The sequence below is a fragment of the Lipophrys pholis genome (assembly GCF_963383615.2).
Source record: "Lipophrys pholis genome assembly, chromosome: 12".
Taxonomy (NCBI): domain Eukaryota; kingdom Metazoa; phylum Chordata; class Actinopteri; order Blenniiformes; family Blenniidae; genus Lipophrys; species Lipophrys pholis.
This window is the reverse complement of record NC_137641.1, coordinates 7,768,339-7,790,771: the sequence shown is the minus strand read 5'-3', so window position 1 is coordinate 7,790,771 and position 22,433 is coordinate 7,768,339. Positions and strand designations below refer to the sequence as shown.

The following is a 22,433-nucleotide window of genomic DNA, read 5'->3' as shown; positions in this document are numbered from 1 at the left end:
TCTATACACATATACAGTGTGGAAATGTCAAAAAAAAAAAAAAAGGTGTTGAGATGTTTTTCAAAGCATAAAAAGAGTGTACATTTATTTTCTTAAAATGTCGCTTCCGGGTGCGTGACGTAGAGGAGGTGCACTTCCTGGATACCGTTGTTAAAACAACAGTTTCCGCCTCTAATCTCCTTAGTTTCTCCTTTAATATCGTTTTCGTCGTTGGTGCCAATCTGATAGTTAGAAAGGGAAAATGGCAACGTCTGGAAACGGACTGTACACTTTCTCCAGCCGGCCGAGAGTCGTGGAGACCCGGCCGGAGAACAGAGAGCCTCCGTCCGTGCAGTAAGTCTCTTCAAACCGGGTCAACGTCTGGGAAACAACAACGTGTTCGATGATGTATTTCATTCCCGAATTGTTTTGTTGTTTTTTTTTTATATAGTGAAGGTGATACCATCGCTTTTTAATTAAAATAATATTTTTTTCCACTTTTTATTTATTCATATTTTTTTCCCAATAAACAACAAAAGGGACAAGAGAAACACACAAACTACAACAAAAAATAATAACAATAAATAAATAAATAAATAGATGGATAGATAAATAAAATGGAGAGAAAAACAGGTTGGTGTCTGTGAAAAAATTAAATTACAGTAGTCCAAGGCCTTCTCTTTAGATGTCCAAAAGTTACAGGAACGAAGCACTCGTTTATTTGTTTATTTTTCAGATATTTTCTCAGAACACCATATAACGATCCAATTTTTCCCAGTATTTTCCCCCTTCTCTTTCTGTAGTCGAAGAGAGAATGTCATCTTTTCTATTAGGCGGATATAATTGATTATATTGATAAGAAGGGCAGTTGACCTCTGAAGTCAGCGCTTTGTTCTAGCTTTCTTGCTTGTGGCCATAAAGAGCTTCAGGAGGTATTTCTCACCCTAACAGAGGTCGCTGGGGATTATTCCAAGATAGAGGAAGGTAAGAGAAAAATGTAGTTTCAGGCCCAGAGTTTTTGAAATTAAGTTTCCCACTCCCTTCCAGAACGGCTGAATTTGTCCGAGAAACACTCTGACCCATTGTTGAAAAAACATGTGACTTGAAATTTCAATTAAATGAAATATATGTTAAAAAAAGCAAAGTATGCCAAATTTAGGTTGAAAAGTAATTTTTATGAGAGAGGTGAAAAATCTGGGTAAGTATTGGCAAGACAATTACACTAAAATGAGACTAGTTATGCCATACCAGCTGTTGAAAATGAGAAAGGTGAATTGGTAACAAACACAGGGGCTAATAACAAATTACTTGCAGACTTTTACGAACAGCTTTATAAATCAGAGATCAGACCGGAGGCGGGTGACTATGAGACATTTTTCTGAAATATCAATGCACCATTCATCCCACACGGGGAAATTCGTTTATCACATTTACATCAGTGTTAATCAAATCTATTTATAGAAGTAACAAATATTATAATACACTTGTATTTAGTAGCAGCTGGTTCAGTTTAATGTTCACAGTTAACTTGGTAACTCAGTAACTCATTATACAATAAATTGACAACAAATGCATTCTGGATCAAATATGTTTGTGAGGTTTTGTCCTATAGCTTTTGGTCCATTCGTCCATTTTTTCTTGACGTGTGGGGCGGGAACCACCAGAGCCTTATAAAAACTATCAGAGGGTTACAATAGACTCAATTAAAAAAAATAAAAAAACATTTTACGACTGAATTTATTTGTAAGTGTAATTGTGGTCGAGACCACCGAACACGAGACCGAGTCAAAACCAAGACCAGAGCATCCCAAGACAAAGACAAGACATTTTCCACTTGATTCCAGCAGAGGCTAGAGTCAGCTGCGACTGGGTGCATTGATCAACCTCACCATGTCTTCCGTTTCCGACTCAGGACCCAGCGCAGTTATGGAAACATCATGTACGATCGCCGTGTCGTCAGAGGGAATACCTACGGCCGACACGTCATGCCTACCGTGAGCTCCAGTGGTGCCACATTCTGTAGCTTCACCTCTTTAAGTCGGCCTCGCCTCTGAATGCGTCGTGTCGTGTGCACATGTCAGACAGCCCAGCCCGACCCCGCAGAGATACGAAGACAGCAGGCCATCAGGCAGAGGGCCATGGCTCGGAAAGCAGCCAGGGAGCAGTTCAAACCCAGCACCCCCGAACCCCTGCAGGGAAGAAAACACATGCACATGCAGACAGGTGCACCCATTTCCCAACAACAGAACAACCCTCACCTCCAGGCCTTTCCTTAACACTTGTCTCTATTGCAGAGCTTTACCTCGAGGAGCTGACTGACGTTGTCGTGACTACGGATGTGGATTGTCAGACTGACGCTTTCCTGGACAAACCAGCATCTCCACTCTTCATCCCGGCCAAATCAGGAAAGGATGTGTCAACTCAGATCGAGGAGGGGGAGGTAGGCTGCATTTGTTTCATTTCATACGTCCAATCTTATATCAGACATTCTGAGATCCTGAAGATGAAACCTTCAACCCTGAAGTGTTGTTTGAGGGCTTTGTCAAAACTCGGCTACTTTCTTACATGTGTGACTTTTCTGGATTACTCTGAATAAACACTACACACCAAACACCCAACGTGATTTAGATGTGGTTTATTAGGCTAAATCTGGTCGGCCCGTCAAAACCTGGATTTAACCTGAATATACTATTAATATAATTAGGTTGTTATGGGACCGTCCAATAACATCCCAATTTCAACCAAAAAAACAAAGTTTAAATCATGTCGGGTGTTTGGTTGGTCTAAGCATGTGAATTTGATTAATTTTATATTAATACATTTTTTTTGCATTTGTCGCAACGCATTGAACTTTTGAAGCCGACATGGTGAAACTCTGTGGGGGACCTCCCACAGACCGAAAACATGCATACGAGTGTGTGTCCTGTGATAGACTGGTGACCTGAACAGATAAAAGCAAAATTGTAAGATTATCTTTCACTTTTCATTTTACTAGAAAGAAACGTCTTTTCGACGACCCGAATAAGACGTCATTTTACTTTTCACCTTTCTACCAAATTATTTACATAGTTTAGGCGGAAGGCAAAGGTGTCTTTTCAAAGGCTTTTAAACAATTGCTGGGTGAGTATTATTATCATTTACATGTCATAAAGTTAAAGCAGACTAAAAATCACACATATTTCATAATTTAGGTTTAAAATAAAAGCTTGTTGGCACTTCTGCTCCATTTGGTAGTATTATCCCGCAGTTCTGCAATATGTTTTATTTGAAAAACACACCATATATGGCAAGAATGGGCTGTAATTATTTTCTGTTGCCACCATTCAGAAACTCAAGAATACCACTGAGAAATGATGCAGTTCTGTGGGGCCTACCCAACTGTAAAATCTCAAACCTTAATCAAATACTGTACCAGATCATTTTCCCTGAAACATTGTTTGCAGACACAGAAGAATTCAATATGAATATACGCTCGAGTCAATAAAGTGCTGATTAATTATGGCTCCAGATTTATTTATGTTTAAAAAGCATTTATAACATGTATACAACTCTTATTTAAGCAATACAAGCAGGACACTTATGTGCAAAATGTATTTGGTTCAACACTCGGTATGAAACACTTATCATGGGCTGCAGGTTCACAGAATTCACCTAAGATATGAATAAAAAACTGGGATGAATCTACGATTGCTCCATTTTTCTCTGCAATGATTCTTGTGTTGAAGTCTCTTTAACACTCAGAGCACATGAAACTAACTTCATGACCAAACTGGCAAATGTCGGTGAACTCAATAAAGGAGAACAACTCCAATCACCTGTCTGTGTATCAGTGTTCATCATTTTCAACAGAAATATGTATCTGTGTATATTTTGTAGTGATACCAAACTCAAATACAAAACGTTTTCCATAAACGACTTCTCATGACCCACCTGCAATAACTGCATGGACCTCCAGGGGGCCGCAACCCACACTTTTGGAATCACTGGTCTATTCATTTAATTCCGTCGGTATGGTTGGGTAGTGATTCGCACTCTCTCACAACAAGAATATCCCTGTTGGAGTCTCTTGGATTGGATTATTCTCTGGATAATCCAGTTTCCTCCCACAGTTCAGAAACATTAGCTTCAGGTTAATTAGCGACTCTAAAATGGCCCATAGATGTGAACGTGAGTGTGCGAGGTTTTCTGTCTCTCAGTCTATAGTGAAATGCCTGTAGTTCCCTGAGCATCATTCACTTTGTGCGTCCTCTGCAGCTGTTTGATTTCGACTTGGAGGTGCAGCCAGTCTTAGAGGTCTTGGTGGGTAAGACTATCGAGCAGTCTTTGCTGGAGGTGATGGAGGAGGAGGAGCTGGCCTGTCTGATGGCCCAGCAGAGGGCCTTTGAAGAGCTGCGAAACCACCACATGGCGGAGGTGCAGCGGCTCCAGGAGCGGGAGAGACGCCACAGCCAGGAGAAAGTACGCCTCTCTAGAAAACCCTTTGAAAATCCACTGGGCAGGAACAGACTGAGCTTCAGCATTCACGTGTTAGACAACCTCCTGATAGTCATTTCACTTGAATTCCAGCTTTGCGTCAGACAAAACACTGTAGAAATCAAACGACATAAAGGAATGTGGTGTGAAGCTACTGCATGTTTCTTATGACTTCAGGAGCGCAGAATTGCTCAGCAGAAGGAGGTGCTGAGGAAAGAAAAAGAGACTGCAGAGAAGATCGCTGCTCAGGCGTACACCCAGCGCTACTTGGCCAGCCTCGTACCGGCAACCTTCAGCTCCCTCAGAGGCCACGGCTTCTTTTATGACCCTGTGGAGAGAGGTCAGCTGCTGCTTCTTCTTCTTCTTCTTCTTCTTCTTCTAATTCTTCTTCTTCTTCTTCTTCTTCTTCTTCTTCTTCTTCGAAACAGACACATCCCACTTCAAACTTTATTAATCACAACATGTGTCCGTGTGGTCACCATCTTGGATGAGGACCTGCTGCTTCTCCAGTGCATTCACTTTACTGGAGGGAAAAAAAAACAGAACTCACTGAATGTTCAACCAATTTCCACCTCGTATGGTTTGGTACAAACAGCAGACTCCTGCTTATCTTATAGAAAGTATCTTTTCATAGTTAAATACTGTATTAGGATGGTAACAATGCTGGTTATGTGTGCAATCTGTGCGTGTGTGTTTGTGTTCACGGTACATATTAACACAATATAAACAATGCAAAATATAATATAGCATATTTATAAATGTATGCATATGTTTCAATAAACTACATTAAAATGAATTTTAAAACATAAATTATTCTCTGACAGCCAATATAGATTCAGATCAAATACCACAACATCATTGGTATTAATGGAATCAATTAAAGCAATTACAAATGCTATAGATCACAACCTGTTCACTATTGGAATTTCCCTCGATGAGAAATAATTTTACACTGGGTGAAATGTCACTTAGAGGACAGGGGTAGCTGGGAAAATTTACTTTTTCGTGTTTGGACATTGCTTGTGGCGTCCCCCAGGGGTCAGTATTGGATCCCACAGTTTTCTTAATTTACATAAATGATTTCTGCAAAGTTTCAAACATTTTAAAATTGGTTTTATTTTAAGACGACATCAGTAGTTTTTGCTCGGGGGGGGATTTTCAACATCTAATAAGAACAATAACTGCAGAAATGTGTACATTAAAGAATTGGTTTGATAGGAATAAAGGATTTTTCAATCTAAACAAAGGGGAGACTAACTTTTGCTCCGGGGTGAAGCTTCGGGGTGAAGCTGTCCTCAGCTTCGGGGTTAACTCCCTCACTTCACAGCAGTCAGGAAGCGGGACGCGGGACTCGGTTTCATGCTCAGCACCTGCAGTATTTATTTACCTTTAACTCTATATGTGTACAGCTCTTTAGCTAGACCTGCTGCGATCGATGTGAGTCAGTGAGTTCACATTATTTTAAATGTTTAAAGATGAGAATGCACTGGAGGAAAAGCTTGCAGACAAACTGACCATGCTTCAGTAGTCAGTGAGGAGTTTTTTTAGTTCTAAGATTAAAGCATTGTTTATACTCACGTGTCACTTTTGATCTGTCCTCAAAGCTCCTGTCACTTCCTTCACAGTCACTTGAGAGGAAACCCTGTGAATGAGGTTTATTCTAAAGTGGAAAACGTTCTCTCACATTCTTAATCCAAACAGAAATATGACATCTGTGTGAATAAAGGTCTGACATGTTAATTAACATTAACATAACCTTTATATAAAACACGATGAAGTTCATTCAAAACCGTTCTTTTACCGATATTCTTCTTCAAATGATTTGTGCAGTAACAACATATTTGTTTCCCAGCTCTGGTTTTGTGCTGAAGATTTTCTCGCCCATGCTTCTGATTTCCAGATATTGAGACAAATCTCTTCCCGTGGCTGATGGCTGAGGTGAACAAAACTCTGAAAAAGAGATCCACAGCAAGAGAGACGCTGGACAGTAAGCGATAACTGCCATTTTACATCTTCAGAGGATCTTGTGTAGCTTCTGTTTCATAAAGATTGTGAAAAGAATCTAATTGAACATGCCTGGAACACAGCTTTTACCTGGAGTATGCTTCCTGTACCACTAGGACATTTTTAATTCAAAAATAGCTGCTGCAGTCACGTCCACCTGGTGAGATGTCGCAAGTCATCAACATAATCACAGAGACGAATGATTTAATGAGACAGCCCTATTTCACCTTGAGTGACTAGAAAATGTCAGCATCATAGCCTTTTCATGCAAATCAAGTTAAAACTGTAGAAAACCTCAACAAGTTGAACATTTTAAAGAGAAATAAGTGCAGGTTAAACATTATGCCACTTCAAACGAGGCCCAAGAGTTTCAGCCACTGTTGCTTTTCTCCCTGCTGCTTCTTTGAGTAGCTCAGTGCACCACCTTGTGGTGAAAAATCTGCACTGCAAGGTTAAAAGAGCTGGGAATAACTTTGCTCCATGTAACAGCACTTTACAAAGCTGTCGCTGAGATGACACCAGTACAGCAGTTTCTCGTCTCGTTCCACAGGATTATTTTGAGTTACGTTGATTTATACTAAATAAAAGTCCTAATCAAAGTACCTTTTAAGGTGAGATCCTGTGGTAGACGTTCATCATTAAGTGCTGAAATCATGACTGACTCGTCCTGTTTTGTTTCAGTTACCATCAACGACGTCTTCGAGAAAAGACTGGAAGCCTTCAAGGCGCTGGAGGCAGAGCCGACCAGGCCACACTCCAAAATATAAACATTTTCAAAGACTCAACTTTCACGAGCATGTTTACTTTCAGACTACAGATTATTGTCCAGGTTTTAGTGTCAGTTACTTCGTTCATTTGATGAATACATAAATAAGCCTTGGAAATGAGTGAGTTCACCTGTCCTCTAATTTTTCATTAGAATGAATGTATCTTGGTCTACGATCACTGTGAGGTGGAATGACCCCCGGACAACTAGGAATTGTGGAGTTATTCCACGTTGAAATCAGGTGTCATATTCCAATTTTCAAGTGCATTTTATTTTGAAACAATACATCAGAATTCCTTCATACTGACTGAGTGGTATCCTAGGATGGTGTACTATGTGGCCATGTGCCACCAAGCTCTGTCACGTCAGCCCCTCATCATACTGTACCTTTGTCACCCCAGTCACTGTTCCAGGAGTTTGCGACCAGCCAGTATGGGGTCCCCTCCTCGGTCCCCCAGCCCAGAACCTTAACGGCATGACCACCCAGCATCTCCCCTGTCACATGCTGGTACAAACCTAGGAAACGGACACAGGCCACAGCAACTTAATAAAGCCGGTAGGTAACACAATCAAGCATGAGTTGAGGTTTTTATCCAGCGTCAAGCCAACAGCAAAAGCTGTAAAGACATTTTGAATTCATGTTTCTTTATGATTTCCTGAACTCTTTGGATTAAACAATGTGAACTTAGTAACTGACTGACTGACTGGCTGATCAGCTAACAAAGTAAGAAAGCGGTACCCACAAATATATTTTTTATTTATTTACCATTTTGTGGCTATATAATAAATTTGTACACATGTTGTCACTTTGTGTCTTTAAAACATTTAAGTGACAATAAATGTAATATTTTCCACCTTTAAGTGATTAGTTGTAGTTATATGTTTGAAACGAAGCAGATGAAGAAACTTAATTGTGCAAAAATGTCTAAATTAACAAATATCTTTATTTTCCAATTATGGATCATTGTGAAAACTTCAAGAAACTACTCAAAGTAAGATACTTTTCCAAAAAAAGAACAGAGGAGAATTGTTGAGCTCTCAAGTGAGTAGAATACAGAATAAATGATATAGATAAAATAAGGTGAATCATTATTTTACAAGGTGATGAATGAATAAAAAGTAATGAAAACACCTGTTCACGCTATACATACCAGAGATATTTGTAAATGAATTAAGCACAAAAAAAAATTGTGACTGGAGAATTCGTAGTCATCTAATGGTAGATTGACCCTTTTTTACTCTTCAGTGAATCACAAGACATGAGGGATTAAAAACGGAGTCGACATTACTCACTATCAGAAGGAAATGCCACAGTGCAAAGTCTTCTATTTGCCAAGATATATACAAAAACAAACATTTAAGAGCCACAGGGTATCGGCCATTCAGAGCAAATCATTTGCTTAAAAAAGGATCTTGGAAATATGGAATAAAGCTTAGCAGACAAATTAAAATAACTGGTCTGAATATGTGTCTATACGACTGCCAATTTATTTTTTCCTAAATTTTATTATCTTAAATCTTATTCTGAATAATCCGAAATCCAAACCAAATGTCTCACTAGTGATTGTCAAACATTCTAACAATCCAGTAAAAAAAAAAAAAAGTTCTCCTTACCAATGGTAGTGATCACAGTCCCAGCAAAGAGACAGGAGGAGCTGAGGTCCCAGAGGCTGGTCTGCTTGGATAGATTTCCTGATGGGTTCACACCTCCTCCAACGGCAGAAACCACTTGGTGAAGGAGGAATTTAGAAAAATAAAACACTTAAAAAAATGAGCACATCATGCTGCATCCCTCGGGGGGAGTGTGGCTCGACATGAGCTGGCAAGCAGCAGAAAATGAGTGGCGTGCGTCAAGGTTCTTGAGGAATACATGACAAAAGATTATAGGAAGAATATAGGACGATTTCGTTTTTCAAGGGACGGTTGGCAACCCTATGTACTATCACTGTGATGTGGAATGACTAGGAATTTTGGAGTTATTCTGCCTTGAAATCAGGTGTCACATCCCAATTTTCAAAGTTGTTTTATTTTGAAACAACACATCAGAATTCCTTCATACTGACTGAGCGATGTCCTAGGATGGTTAACTATCACCGTGATGTGGAATGACTCCGGGACAACAATAGGAATTTTGCATCAGGTGTAGACATGGTATAAGATAAGATATCCTTTATTTATCTCACATGTCGAGAAATTTGCAGTGGTACAACAGGATAGTAAAGAGAAAGAAGCACACATAGCAGAAACTAAAAAAGCAGATAAAAATACAATATAATAAAAATATGCACATGGTGCCTATAAGTGTGGACATGTACAGAATATGGGGGTGGATGTATTGCACATAGTAAATACGTTTTTATAGATTATTATTGTTATTGCACCACTTATATAATATGTATAATACAAGGACAATCCTCAATTCATACAGTAGATTTTGAACTTTGACTTTGAATGAGACAATTGACATAAAAGTGCCGATAACACATTTATTTATGTACATAGGTGTTTTCACAAAGTCATGTGTCAGGTTTAAGCTACGGACATGTATTAAATCTGCAAGAAAGAAGAAGAAGACAACAAGAAATGAGCTTTGTTTACTCGCGAGGAGAAATGACTAGGAGTGTACCCAAGTACACCTCCTATCCACTCTGCTCCCAGATCATTTCTCCTGCGTTTTTATTCCATTTAACAAAGGGGAGGGTTTACAGGATACACACCATAGAAACAAACATTCTGTGAGTTTTAACAGTTTTATCAACTATGAGTACAATCAAAGGACATCCCCCGCGCATGGGACGTTGAGAAGGCTGCTGTGTGGATAACGCTCATCCTGCTCATCAGCCTCGGTCAGGTTGACCTGCTCAGAACATATGATTAGTGTGCAGCGCGCGCCTCAGCGGCGCTGCTAAGAAAGAACACAAGGAATAAAACTGAACTTGAACATGAATATAATTAAGCACGGATATGGCAACTATATATAAAATTACTCCAACATCATGTCATCATTGTGTCCAGTTTCATCGTGGATGCTAATGATGCTAATACCTACACATCTTAGAGCTGGCTGATGCAACCGAACTCGGAAGGCGTGACCAGTGTTTTAAACAGACAGACCTTTTCACCAATCAGATTAGCGGGTCTAGTAGTGACGTGTCCAGCTCAGCCAATCAGTGGCGGTGGGTCTCTCCGGCCCTCCCCTCCTCCCGCCGTTGGGTCCGATTGCGCTGCAGCTGGCTGCTGGCTGGGATTTGCACGACCGGCTTCTGGACCTACAGTCACACTTCATTTGCCGACTCTTCGGAGGATTGCTGTCGATATGGCGATGGAGATCACAAAAGGTGTGGAGCAGGTGTCAGTGGGTAAGGACACGAGCCCGGTGTGGCTAAAGTTAGCTCGCTGGTTAGCTGATTAGCTTGCTCAGAGACATGTGTGTCCGGGGTGTTGCGTCAGTTTCCCGGGAGGTTCGACGCTGTGAGCTCGGTCAGCTGTCACTGTGAGGTGTTCACTGATTCGGTGTTCACTGATTCGGTGTTCATTTCCATGAAGTGATCTTTAAAATTACGGAATGAAATTAAACAAGTGAGAGTTGCTAAGAAGGACTGAGGCTAACGTTTAGCCGCTGTCAGAGCAGTGTGGACGATAAAGGACTGAGGCTTTCTAACACCTCAATCTGATGATAACACCAGAATCAGACTCATTTCTTAGCTTGTCAATAAATGTGAAAATGTATTTCTTTGTTTATAATGTGAGTCAAAATGATAGACTGTTAAGCGTAGGACTCTTTAATCTAAGAAAATCCACAACATTGTTCTGGATGTGATACTAAACTCCTGTAAAGATGTTTAGACACAATAAGTTCATGAGGACCGAGTGACTTCTGCATTCAAAGATTCATTTACTTTGTAATAATAATTATAGTTTCATTGTGTGACTGTGACCGAGCTTCACAAGTTTTCACTTTTGCTCAAAAGGGGCAAAAGTTCAAATCATTATTTATTTGACAAGGCGTTTCTCCTTTAAACTTCGTCCAGCCTCTACCGGTACCGGTCCGCGGCCCGGGGGTTGGGGACCACTGCTATACACCACCTGCTAAATATGTAGGCTACTCTTTCTTATAAAGTGAAAAAAATGCTTCATTGTTGTTTAAGGGACCTGAGCTGTTAAAACACTAAATGATAAATAAAGAAATGCAAATCAGTAAACCTAATAACAGGATTTTTTTTTAATATGACCATTTGTGTATTATTATAAATGTGGAGAACAGACATGACCACTGTCACACATACTCACTGATTTGAGAAGATGTAATAAGTTATTTTAACCTAAGGGTGTGTCCTCACTGGAGAACCACGCAGTACTTTCACAGACCTGGTCCTCACAGGAGAACCACGCAGTACTTTCACAGACCTGGTCCTCACAGGAGAACCACACAGTACTTTCACAGACCTGGTCCTCACAGGAGAACCACACAGTACTTTCACAGACCTGGTCCTCACAGGAGAAGAGACTCGGTGTTGTGCTGTGTCTCAGCTGTCTGTCCTCCTCAGGCGAGCTGTACGTGTCGGACAAAAGTGGCAGCGACGAAGATGGAGACGGCACGGAACAGAAACCCTTCAAGACTTCACTCAAAGTAAGTCGCTGGACTCTGGGTTCACTGCACAGATCTCGCCTGGTTTTTAATGATGACAGGCGAAGCTCATGAATGAAGTTTGTTTTATGAAAAGAGGACTATCTACATTGAAACTGCTTTCTTATTATTTTCTTGATATTGGAGACGTTCTGCTTCATTTCTGCCTCTCAGGCTCTGTTGTTTACTGGAAAGGAGCCGTTCCCTGTCATCTACGTGGACTCCCAGAAGGAGGGTGAGGTGGGTCACACATGAAACCTCTCTTACAGCTCTTCTATGATCTTCTCAGGTTCCTCGCCCCTCATCTTCTCTGGTTCCTCCTCTATGTTCTCTTCTGGTTCCTCTTCTGTAGTGGTGTGCAATATGGCAAAAACATCATGTTTTTTTGTAGTAAAATCACAATCATGATTTTATCACAATTCTTTTTTACATTGATTTTTGAGATTCATTTGCAAGTTTCTGAACAGTGCAACGAAACCCTTACTCTCAAATTGAAATATCAAACTCAACAGTGCGCACCAATTAACCAAATTATCTTTTGAAAAGGTATGAATGAATTACTTATAGGTTTAAATTGTATATATATATATATATCGTATATAATGCATGTATCCCCCCACCACCACTTTTTACTAAGACTGGCTTTAGTAGCCAAAACACTGCCTGCATGTTCAGTTTCCTCCAACCTGTGCCCGGGACAACAGACCTGTCCGTCTGACTCACCCTAACCCAACCCGACCCCACCCAATTGGAGGGCGTGCTCGCAGGTACCCGACCCGGTGCTGGACTCTGCTGTGAAGGCGGAGACTTGCAGCTGTGGTGTGTTTGCATCAATTAAAAAAATAAAAAGAAGAAATTGGAAGGAGCGGCCGCGAGGATTCAGGATTGGCGCCCTGCCACGAGCTAATGAATGTAAAAGAATCACTGGTCTGTGAGTCAGCGCCTCAGCATAGAACTACAACATATAGAATGTGTTCTACAGACGACTCTTCAATCTCTCTGCTTTGTCAGATCAACAACACGTTCTAATGCGTCACGGTTCAATATCGCCGTATCGCACACCTTTACTCTTCTGATTCCTCCTCTGTGTTCTCCTCTGGTTCCTGTTCTGATTCCTCCTCTGTATTCTCCTCTGGTTCTTTTTCTGATTCCTCCTCTGTGTTCTCCTCTGGTTACCTTCGCAAACGAAGTTGCGTGTCCAAGAAAGTTTGCCAAGATGATTATGTTTTCATCTGCGAGTATTTATTTATTTATTTGTTTGTTTGTATGTATGTATTTTACCAACTTCTCGTAAAAACTGTTCCCCCAAATTGCATGAAATTATCAGGGATGATTTGTCATCATCCAAGGACCAATTAATTAGGTTTGGGACGTTACCGGCTAACCGTTTCCGAATAAATTCCAATAAACCGTGAAACATTTCCCATACAAAGCAGATGAGCGAGGCCCTTCATGGAGCAGGTCAAAAGATATCAGCGACTGTTGCCGTGGAGACGCTCACTGCTCAGCGTTTCACACAGCGATGTTGCTTTTCTGGTTCCTCTTCTGATTGATCCTCTATTTGCTCCACAGCGCTGGGCGGTGATCTCCAAGACTCAGATGAAGAACGCAAAGAAAGCGTTTAACCGCGAGCAGATGAAGAGCGATGCCAAAGAGAAGAAGGAGGTTTGTGGTCTACCTTACCCTCACAATGCTTAAAGAACAACAGCTCATCTAGTGAGCTGCTTTGATTTTGAAGGATCCTGTGTAGGTTGTTTGTCTGCACTGAGATGTTTTAAATAAGCTTTTCTTCGAGGCTGTCTGGAACGGCTTCCAGTAGAAGACGTGGACTTATCAACAGACCGCTTATAATCCATACAGGCCATGTCGATAACGATTTCCTGGGATGTTTTCTCTCTGGGTTTCACTTCACATCAGATTCTGTGTGTAAATGTCATGCAGGCTGAAGACACCGAGAGGAGAGAGAAGAACCTGGAGGAAGCCAAGAAGATCACCATTGTGAATGATCCCAGCCTCCCCGAGCCTCAAACGGTCTGTGAAGTTTTCCTCGTCAGGATCAACTGGTCTCATTCACTTCATCCTGACATGAAGACAGAAATTAAACTTTCACATATCGTGGCGTGTTACACATCAATGGAAACGTTTCAAGATTTTCTTTCTGTTTTGTTCCTCATAAATGTATCTTATAAGTCCATCCACCCATTTCTTTTAATACCATTTATCCTGCTCAGGGACGCTGAAGCCGATTCCCAGCTTACTGTGGGCAAGGGCAGGTTACACCTGGACAGGTCACCAGTCCATCACAGGGCGCACACACACTCACAATCATTCCAAGGGGCAATTAAACATAGCCAATAAGCCTCACATGCATGTTTTTTGGACTGTGGGGGTGAAACCAGAGGCCTGGAGGAAACCCATGCACACATGAGGAGAAGATGCAAACTCCACACAGAAAGGTCTTGGGTGGTAGTTGAACGACCTTCTCACTGTGGGGCCAGAGCGCTAACCACTGTGACACTGTGCGCCCATCTTATAGGTCCTGAAAATCTAAATAGTTTAATAAATTATGACCATATTTCCTAAGTTTGTTTTGATAATTACAACAGCTTGGAATTACAAAAATGTTTAAAACTTTCTGATTTCAGACATCAGTGTTCAGCTCCTGCCGAATCTCCTCCTTTCCTGTAATACAGAGGAACACCAGGGGGCAGTGTAGCACTGACATTTCAATAAACCAAGTTAATAAAGCAACCGGTGTGCACAAAGTGTCCTGTGCAAACAACAACAACAGTGTTTATACGACCAGTGAGCTATTTAGATATTGTGGCTCGTCGAGAGGGACGATTGTCACTGACCAATCAGCAGACGGCTGCATTCTGCCCCTCCTTATGGAACCGTACCAATATGCTCGGTACCTCAATTGAGGAGTCATGAAAAATCGTAACTGTTGGGTACGGTTCCTTCAGTACCATCCATAACTTTTGTCAGTGAAAACGCACAAAAACCCGTCCCGGACCGACACATGCTGTGTGGTGGACGAGGCTTAAGGGACCCAAATGGTCACGATGAGGCATGAAGAGACCGTACCATGGATTTCACACACAGACCATTACCTTTAGAACTGCATACATTCAGTTTAGCGTCCTGCATGCCAGGTGTGTCAAACATGTGGCACGCGGGCTTGATCGGAGACTGATCATACTTGAATTGAGCGATCCTGCATTTTGGCCAAATAAAGTGATGGACACAGAGAGTGGACATCGTATGTGTCATGGCAGAAAGAAGGTTATTCTCTGAGAGGGCAAAGGAATTTCCAGCTGATGCAGAGGGCAGGGAATTCCCCAATTATTTCACGGTTTCCACATCTCACAATGGATGATATGTAGCACCTCCGAAAAGGCCTTATTTTGCGTCCCGTATTTCTCCTCTCCAGTGAAGTAGAGGAAAAGTCGACGAGTGCGCTAAATTCTAAAGATGGGATGAAAATAGTTGAGCTCACGACATTTGGAGTTCACATCTAAAGATCACACCAGCAGCAGCTTTAGTTCCAACAGTAAATGAGTTGTGGTGCTATCTGGATAATACTTTTATGGTCCAATTAATTCCACCCCCGGAGAGCCTGCCCCTGTTGCTGGAAAAAAGTCCCAGAGGAAACACTGGAGTTATTTTAGAGCTGCTGTGCTTCACTGATGCTCATTGTCATCGGGCCACGTTTAGTCGGATTTGAGTCCGATATCCTTCTGCACAAGGTTCAAAATATACTCCAGTGTTGATGAGGTTTCTGAAGACTTGTGTTTTTTCTCAGCTTAAAATCAATAAACTGGAAGAAAAGAGAGGACAAAGAGTGAAAGTATTTGGATGGATCCACCGCCTCAGAAGACAGGGTGAGGGACCCGGGTCACTCTGATCACATGTTTTCATCTGTGGTCATTCTAAGACTGAGCTGATGACTGTGTGTGTCTCTCCTCACAGGAAAGAACCTGATGTTCATCGTGCTGAGAGATGGGACGGGTTTCCTCCAGTGCGTCCTGTCCGATCAGCTGGTAACGCTCCTGTACATCCCGCACCTCCTCTCTTCTTTCCCGTTTACAGGCTGCTGGAGTTGATGAAAAGGTGTGTTGTCGTTTCTTCTCGTCTTCAGTGTCAGTGCTACAATGGCCTGGTGCTATCCACGGAGAGCACCGTGGCTCTGTACGGGACCGTCACTCCGGTCCCTGAAGGGAAGCAGGTAAACACCGGCTGCTCTGGTCTTTAATTCAACCGCGAACACATTAGCAGGATTAATGGAGGTGGTGTTGGATACAGGAAAGGAATATTTTGTGTAACAGGCGCCCGGAGGCCATGAGCTGCTCTGTGACTTCTGGGAGCTGGTGGGCCTGGCCCCGGCAGGCGGCGCCGACAACCTGCTGAACGAGGAGTCAGACGTGGACGTCCAGCTGAACAATCGACACATGCTGATCAGAGGAGAAAACGTCTCCAAGATCCTGCGAGTGCGCTCCACCGTCACGCAGTGCTTCAGGGACCACTTCTTCGACCGTGGCTACTACGAGGTGAAGCGTCGGCTTCACGGCTTGAATTGGAATACAGAGTACGGAGGCACGTAATCCTGATCCAACAAGTTTCCTCTCCTTCAGATCACTCCTCCCACGCTGGTGCAGACTCAGGTGGAGGGTGGCTCCACGCTCTTCAACCTGAACTACTTTGGCGAGGAGGCGTACCTGACGCAGTCCTCACAGCTCTACCTGGAGACCTGCATCCCCGCTCTGGGAGACACCTTCTGCATCGCCCAGTCCTACCGGGCCGAGCAGTCCCGCACCCGCCGGCACCTTTCTGAGTGAGTTCTGAGTGACGTGGGTTCCCTAAGTCCGCTGGGGGGGGGGGGTCCAGCAGATCTGCTGGGTCTGCTGAGTCCAGTGTGCTCCAGGGTTTCTGCTGGGACTGGCGTGGGGAGTCTGCTGGGGTCCGGTTGTGGGGGTCTGCAGGGTCTGGTGGGTCTGTTGAGTCTAGTGCAGTCCGGGGGATTTGGTTGGTCAAATCCATGAGCTTTCTGTCTTACTCTATGTTACTATCTTTTTCCTCTTCAAGGTTTAATTTCACAGAAAAGTCCTTCAGTGTTTCATATTAATTCCAGGGAATCTTAAATTCAATATTAAGAGTTGGTATCTACCAGGAGTGCAGCAGTCCAGGTTTCCCATGGCTCGGTTAGAGCCTCGGTTTTGGTTCCTGTTGGTTTTTTTGTTACCTTCTCTAGTCCTCCACTGTCAGAAAGCATTCTACCAGGGTGCTTACACTGGAGATGCATGCTCATATGGCTCGTGTTTCCTTTTACTTAGGCGACATGCTTCAAGCAACATTTTCAGAAATGTTCTCACTGCCTCGTTTTTGTATTCAACAGCGAAACCAAGCAAATGAGAAGTATTTTGCTTTTCCTTGTTCTAACGAGAAGTTTGCTGCGTTCAGGTACTCTCACATCGAGGCCGAGTGTCCGTTCATCACATTCGAGGATTTGCTGAGCAGGCTGGAGGACCTGGTGTGTGACGTGGTGGAGCGAGTGCTGAAATCCCCTGCAGGGCAGCTGCTCTACGACATCAACCCGGTGAGAAGACACACGCTGCAGGAGCTGTCTGTCTGTGTCTCTGTCTGTCTGCTCACAATCCCTTCGGCTCACATCTGTTCCAGAACTTTAAACCCCCCAAGAGGCCTTTCAAGAGGATGAACTACACCGAGGCCATCGACTGGCTCCGGGAGCACGACGTCAAGAAGGACGACGGCACGTACTACGAGTTTGGGGAGGTGAGCAAACATGTAGAGACGAACAAATAGATAAATGTTCAGATAAGAATGAGGTGAATCGAAGCCAAGCAGCAGCACATCAGACAGAATATAAGAATTTATGAAAATTGCAGACGTCATTTTGCCCATTCCGGTATATTCGGGGTTTAAGGGGCCGTCCACACGAGCAAGCCGTGAACGCAGGTCCCAGAGTGGGGACATTCTAAAACCAGCACCCCGGCGTGTGGACGTCAAAGTCGGCAAAGACGATCATCTGTTGAAAAAAGTAATCGCCACCCTCTCCCCCCCAACGCGGTCCACAATGTCCCCTAATAACCACAACAATCACAGACTACAGCTGCAGAAGCTACTGACTCGAGCAGCAGGAGGAGTGGAGCCATAGACCTATAGAACTAGAGTTATATATATATATATATATATATATATATATATATATATATATATATATATAGTGGTTTATGAGCAGGAGTCTACTTCTAAACTTCTATGTGGTCTGTCTTCTTCTGCGTCTTTGGTGTGCTTGGTGTGTCACGGCGCCCCTAAAGGCCTGGCATGTGTACTACATGCCCTGAAGTTTACTAGGGATGGAACTTGTTTCTCTCGTTATAGAAAACCTGATTACTTGACAACTTGAATGTGGCCATTTTCCAGTAAGCTCTTTGTAATATCCATATTTTAGAGTTTGTTTATGAGAGATTGTATTTTTAATACTTTGTGTTTGCAGGAAATTCAAGTTATTTTATACTTTAAAATGTATTCAGTCGTTCTCATTTTAAGTAATCTGTGCTTATCAGCTCTTCAATAAATCTTAACAACTAAAAGTACTTAATTTGTATTTTCTTAATTTATTTTCAGACAGTGTAGTTTTACAGTCCTCTGAAGTGGCAATAAATAGATCCAGGGGAGTCATACTATCAATATAATGGCGACATCTAGTGGCCAAACATTTATTTGCGCAGGAGGCACAGTGGAGTAGTTATCGTCTCATTTCTTGTCATCGAGGTGAACTGCTCAATATATCGTGATATTGATTTGAGGTCATATCGCCCAGCCCTATTATGTATGTATTTTGATTTTATGTCGTGTGTCTGTGTGAGAGAGGGAACTTGTTGTTTTGGCTCTTTGTAGTACCACTTTAGTTTTTGTGGCTCTTGGCCTCTGAGTGCTTCACCACCCCTGATGTAGATGTTGAGACATCACAGCCTCCGGTTCAGTGGAAGAGGACGGGGTGTGAATGGTGCCGACAAGCATTCTCAGATTTTCCTAACGTAGATTGCATGTATCTGTTAAAACAAATGTGTTTTTATAAAAGATCCTGGCTCAGTTCACTGATGCCAAACACAAGGCCCCCCATATTTCAGAGCATTCATTTATAGTCTCACGTCTGTGTTAATGAACGAATGTTGGTTGATCTTGATTAAATGTTGAGCGTTCCTCAGGACATCCCCGAAGCTCCCGAGAGGCTGATGACCGACAGCATCAACGAGACCATCCTGCTGTGCCGCTTCCCCACCGAGATCAAATCCTTTTACATGCAGCGATGTCCGGAGGACCGACGCCTCACCGAATCGGTACGAGCAGCACGCCTCGTGTTCTCCTCTTCAGTCCACATCTGATGTCATACATTCATTAATCTGGAAGGAGGATCACACCCACCCACCCACCCCCACAGCCATTCCACCTGCTTTTCTCTCTTGTGTCTCCAGAAGGAATCTATCACGCATCTCATTTTAAAGAAAGCAGCTCAGTTTCCTGATGTCACTTAGCTAATGTGTGTGTGTGTGTGTGTGTGTAGGTGGACGTGTTGATGCCCAACGTGGGGGAGATCGTCGGAGGCTCGATGCGTATCTGGGACTCCGAGGAGCTGCTGGAGGGTTACAAGAGGGAGGGAATCGACCCGACCCCGTACTACTGGTACACCGACCAGGTAACAGCTGAACTCCCCGCTCTGTCTGTCCGTCCATCAACACGTTCTTTTTCCATGAGATCGATCAGGCCACAATTTTAGTCATTTATTCATTAAATCAGCACGTTTCAAAGGTTCCGCTGGCTCGCGAGCCAACCATGTTCAGGGTAGTCTGACGTTCTGAAGCTCATATCCCACCTGAGCACGACAATCTCTAAATCCCTTTCACTTCACTTCATGGTTTTAGGACGGTCAATTTTTGGAAAAGACGGCGGAAAAAATAGCAGACATGTTGTTCAAAGCCTCTTGTGTGTGTCTGTCTGTCTGTCTGTCTGTCTGTCTGTCTGTCTGTCTGTCTGTCTGTCTGTCTGTCTGTCTGTCTGTGTGCAAAAGATCATGCCCTTGTGTCATAATAAAGGAACATTAAGTCCAGTCTCTCTCTCTCTCTCTCTCTCTCTCTCTCTCTCTCTCTCTCTCTCTCTCTCTCTCTCTCTCTCTCTCTCAGAGGAAATACGGGACATGTCCTCATGGAGGATACGGTCTGGGTCTGGAGCGCTTTCTCACCTGGCTGCTGAACAGACATCACATCCGAGACGTCTGCCTGTACCCGCGGTTCATTCAGCGCTGCCGGCCCTGAACACACACACACACACACACACACATACACACACACGCTCTAGGACCTGAAGCTTTTCATTTAAACTAGATAATGCTGTGCAGGAAGTCCCGCCTCCTGAGCTCCGTCTTTCTCCTTCCAGCTTCCTCATTGGCTGATTCTGACCAGTAAACTCTGTGGCGTCGCTCATCAGGTCTTAAAGTGTAGAAAAGCTGTAACATCATGACTTCCGTCACAAAGGTCCTGTCACTTGTTTTCTTCTTCTGAAATCCTCATCAGCGAACTTCAATAAAGTGTCACTCAAAGTGTTTCTGGACTTTTCTTCACACGTCTCATCAGGTCAATTGAAAACAAAGAGTTTTATTTAAATCATAGCAGGAAAAAAACACAAATACATGAATTAAATTATTAGTTAGGAATTAAACTAACTTTCGTTTGCGCACAAATATTTGAATTAAATTTTTTAAAAATGCATTTAAAATATACAATGAGAACCAGAAGGAAAATTAAAGTATGTTTTTTTTTGTTGGTATGTAAAATTTTGTTTTTGGTGAAATAAAAATGACTAGAACAATTAAGACAATTTTCCCATCAGAATAAAATTCCCCACTTACAGCATGTTTCACTTTATATTTTCAAAAGTCACTGTTGATGCTTGTTTTGAACCGTTTACCTTTTGGATTTAATTTACACTTCCTCTTTTTCTTTCTTTTTTTTAATTTTTCACAATAAGCATTTTGTTCTGAAAGAGGCTTCCTGTTGTTTTAAAAAAAAAAACACACGACTCAGATCTGGAAAAAGGCAGGAAGAGGAGAGACGCGGTTAACCCCGATGAGCCTGAACTCGACTAGTAATGAGCATATTGGCATCGAGAAGGAAGCTTTTTATTCTTTCGGTGTGACTTTAAATGTTTTAGCTGTTTAAAAAGATGCTCCATTTACAAGTTATTCCAGGGACGTTTTAAACTTAAACTACATGTGAGGTTTAAACAACTCTGCCAGTCATTTGTGGTTTTACACTCCAGCCAGAGGAATTTGGATCAAAAGGAAGAACTGGAGCAAAAAAATTTAAAATTAATTCCTGGTGTCATTGAGATTTATTAAAATGATAAAACATGCTTCAAAAGCTATGAGATTATTTCAAAAGACCTTTACAATGTTTTAGATTAAAGCACAAATTTGGCTTTTTATTGATCTCAAAACTGATAATGTGGCAAATATTTGAGAGGAAGTGTTAAAGAAAATATTCAATTTAACTTCTTTAACCTTGTTTTATCCAAAGTAATGGTTCAAAATTTAAAAGGAAATCCCAATTTAATTGTCTTTAGGCTCAAAACTCACTTGTTCATATCTACAAACAAACATTCGTACACTCTGTGGCAGGCGTGGTCAGATTTGAACTGGGCGGGGCTATCTTCACATTTATTCTGAAATACTGAAGACGTACATACTGAGATTAGAGCCCCGCGTGAAGCTCCCCATAATGACGTGAGACAGACCGGAACCTCACCAAAATAAGACTACTGAAACGCTACAATTGATTTTAAATATATATATATATATATATATAAAATCAATTTTAATAATCTGTAATCAATATAATCAAAGACAAAGGAGTGAACGCTGTGTGTAATTACGTTACGCCAGGTGTGCTTTATACACAGCTTTCTTTTTGAAAGGTACATTCTTATTTTTCATAAGTCATACACATTACATGTTGTTTTTCTTGCATAGCTGTTCACAGTTTGAAATGGTGTCATCACCCTCTACCTGAACAAACCTTCCCACTTGAAGCGATTGTAGAAAATAAATCCTGTACAATGTAGTTTTACGTATTATTTCTAATTGATGGTTTATGTATGTTTCATATATCTAGTATATGTCCATATATATATTTAATATAGTATCATATGTCTTTGTTTCTCGCAGAGAATGGTCTTCTTCGCGCGCGTGACGTATCCATCGCGCCCCCTTCATTGTTTTCACATTTGCAACATTTAAAACAGGAAAAATGTTTCGCCTCCATCCAAGAAATGTTGGTAAACATAAGCAGCACATCGGGCCGCCTGAAAATATCACTGACGCCCACATCTTTATCCTCGTTGTTATAGTATACACCACTCACAAAAAGTTGATATCTGGCTTTCGGGTGAAATTTCAGGATGAACCTGAAATGCACATTTTAATGCCCTTCTGAAATGGTTCAGTACTTTTTGCACAACTTGCTGTTTTCTAACAAGGAGCTCTATCAAGGAATTGATCCACGAATT

At 42.1% G+C, this 22,433-nt stretch overlaps 2 protein-coding genes across 3 annotated transcripts; both read left to right on the top strand.

The window, feature by feature from the left end:
- The first annotated feature begins 116 nt into the window (after positions 1–116).
- rsph3 (radial spoke head 3) lies at positions 117–7,789 on the top strand. The gene is made up of 8 exons (XM_080477609.1): positions 117–333; positions 1,892–1,973; positions 2,061–2,202; positions 2,274–2,419; positions 4,234–4,437; positions 4,630–4,792; positions 6,353–6,439; positions 7,138–7,789. The coding sequence occupies exons 1-8, from the start codon at positions 242–244 to the stop codon at positions 7,221–7,223; spliced, it is 1,002 nt and encodes a 333-aa protein (XP_080333735.1). The 5' UTR covers positions 117–241; the 3' UTR covers positions 7,224–7,789.
- A 2,635-nt stretch (positions 7,790–10,424) lies between these two features.
- nars1 (asparaginyl-tRNA synthetase 1) lies at positions 10,425–20,489 on the top strand. 2 transcript variants are annotated; one of them, XM_080477574.1, is made up of 15 exons: positions 10,425–10,581; positions 11,770–11,852; positions 12,024–12,089; positions 13,422–13,514; positions 13,791–13,880; positions 15,655–15,733; positions 15,822–15,892; positions 15,991–16,077; positions 16,178–16,399; positions 16,484–16,683; positions 17,310–17,445; positions 17,529–17,642; positions 19,082–19,213; positions 19,438–19,569; positions 20,054–20,489. In XM_080477574.1, exons 1-15 carry the CDS (start codon positions 10,539–10,541, stop codon positions 20,183–20,185), a joined length of 1,680 nt encoding a protein of 559 aa, XP_080333700.1. In that variant the 5' UTR covers positions 10,425–10,538; the 3' UTR covers positions 20,186–20,489. The 2 variants fall into 2 exon arrangements, with proteins under 2 accessions (XP_080333700.1, XP_080333701.1); XM_080477575.1 differs by having other exon boundaries at positions 10,437–10,560.
- Positions 20,490–22,433: the final 1,944 nt, after the last annotated feature.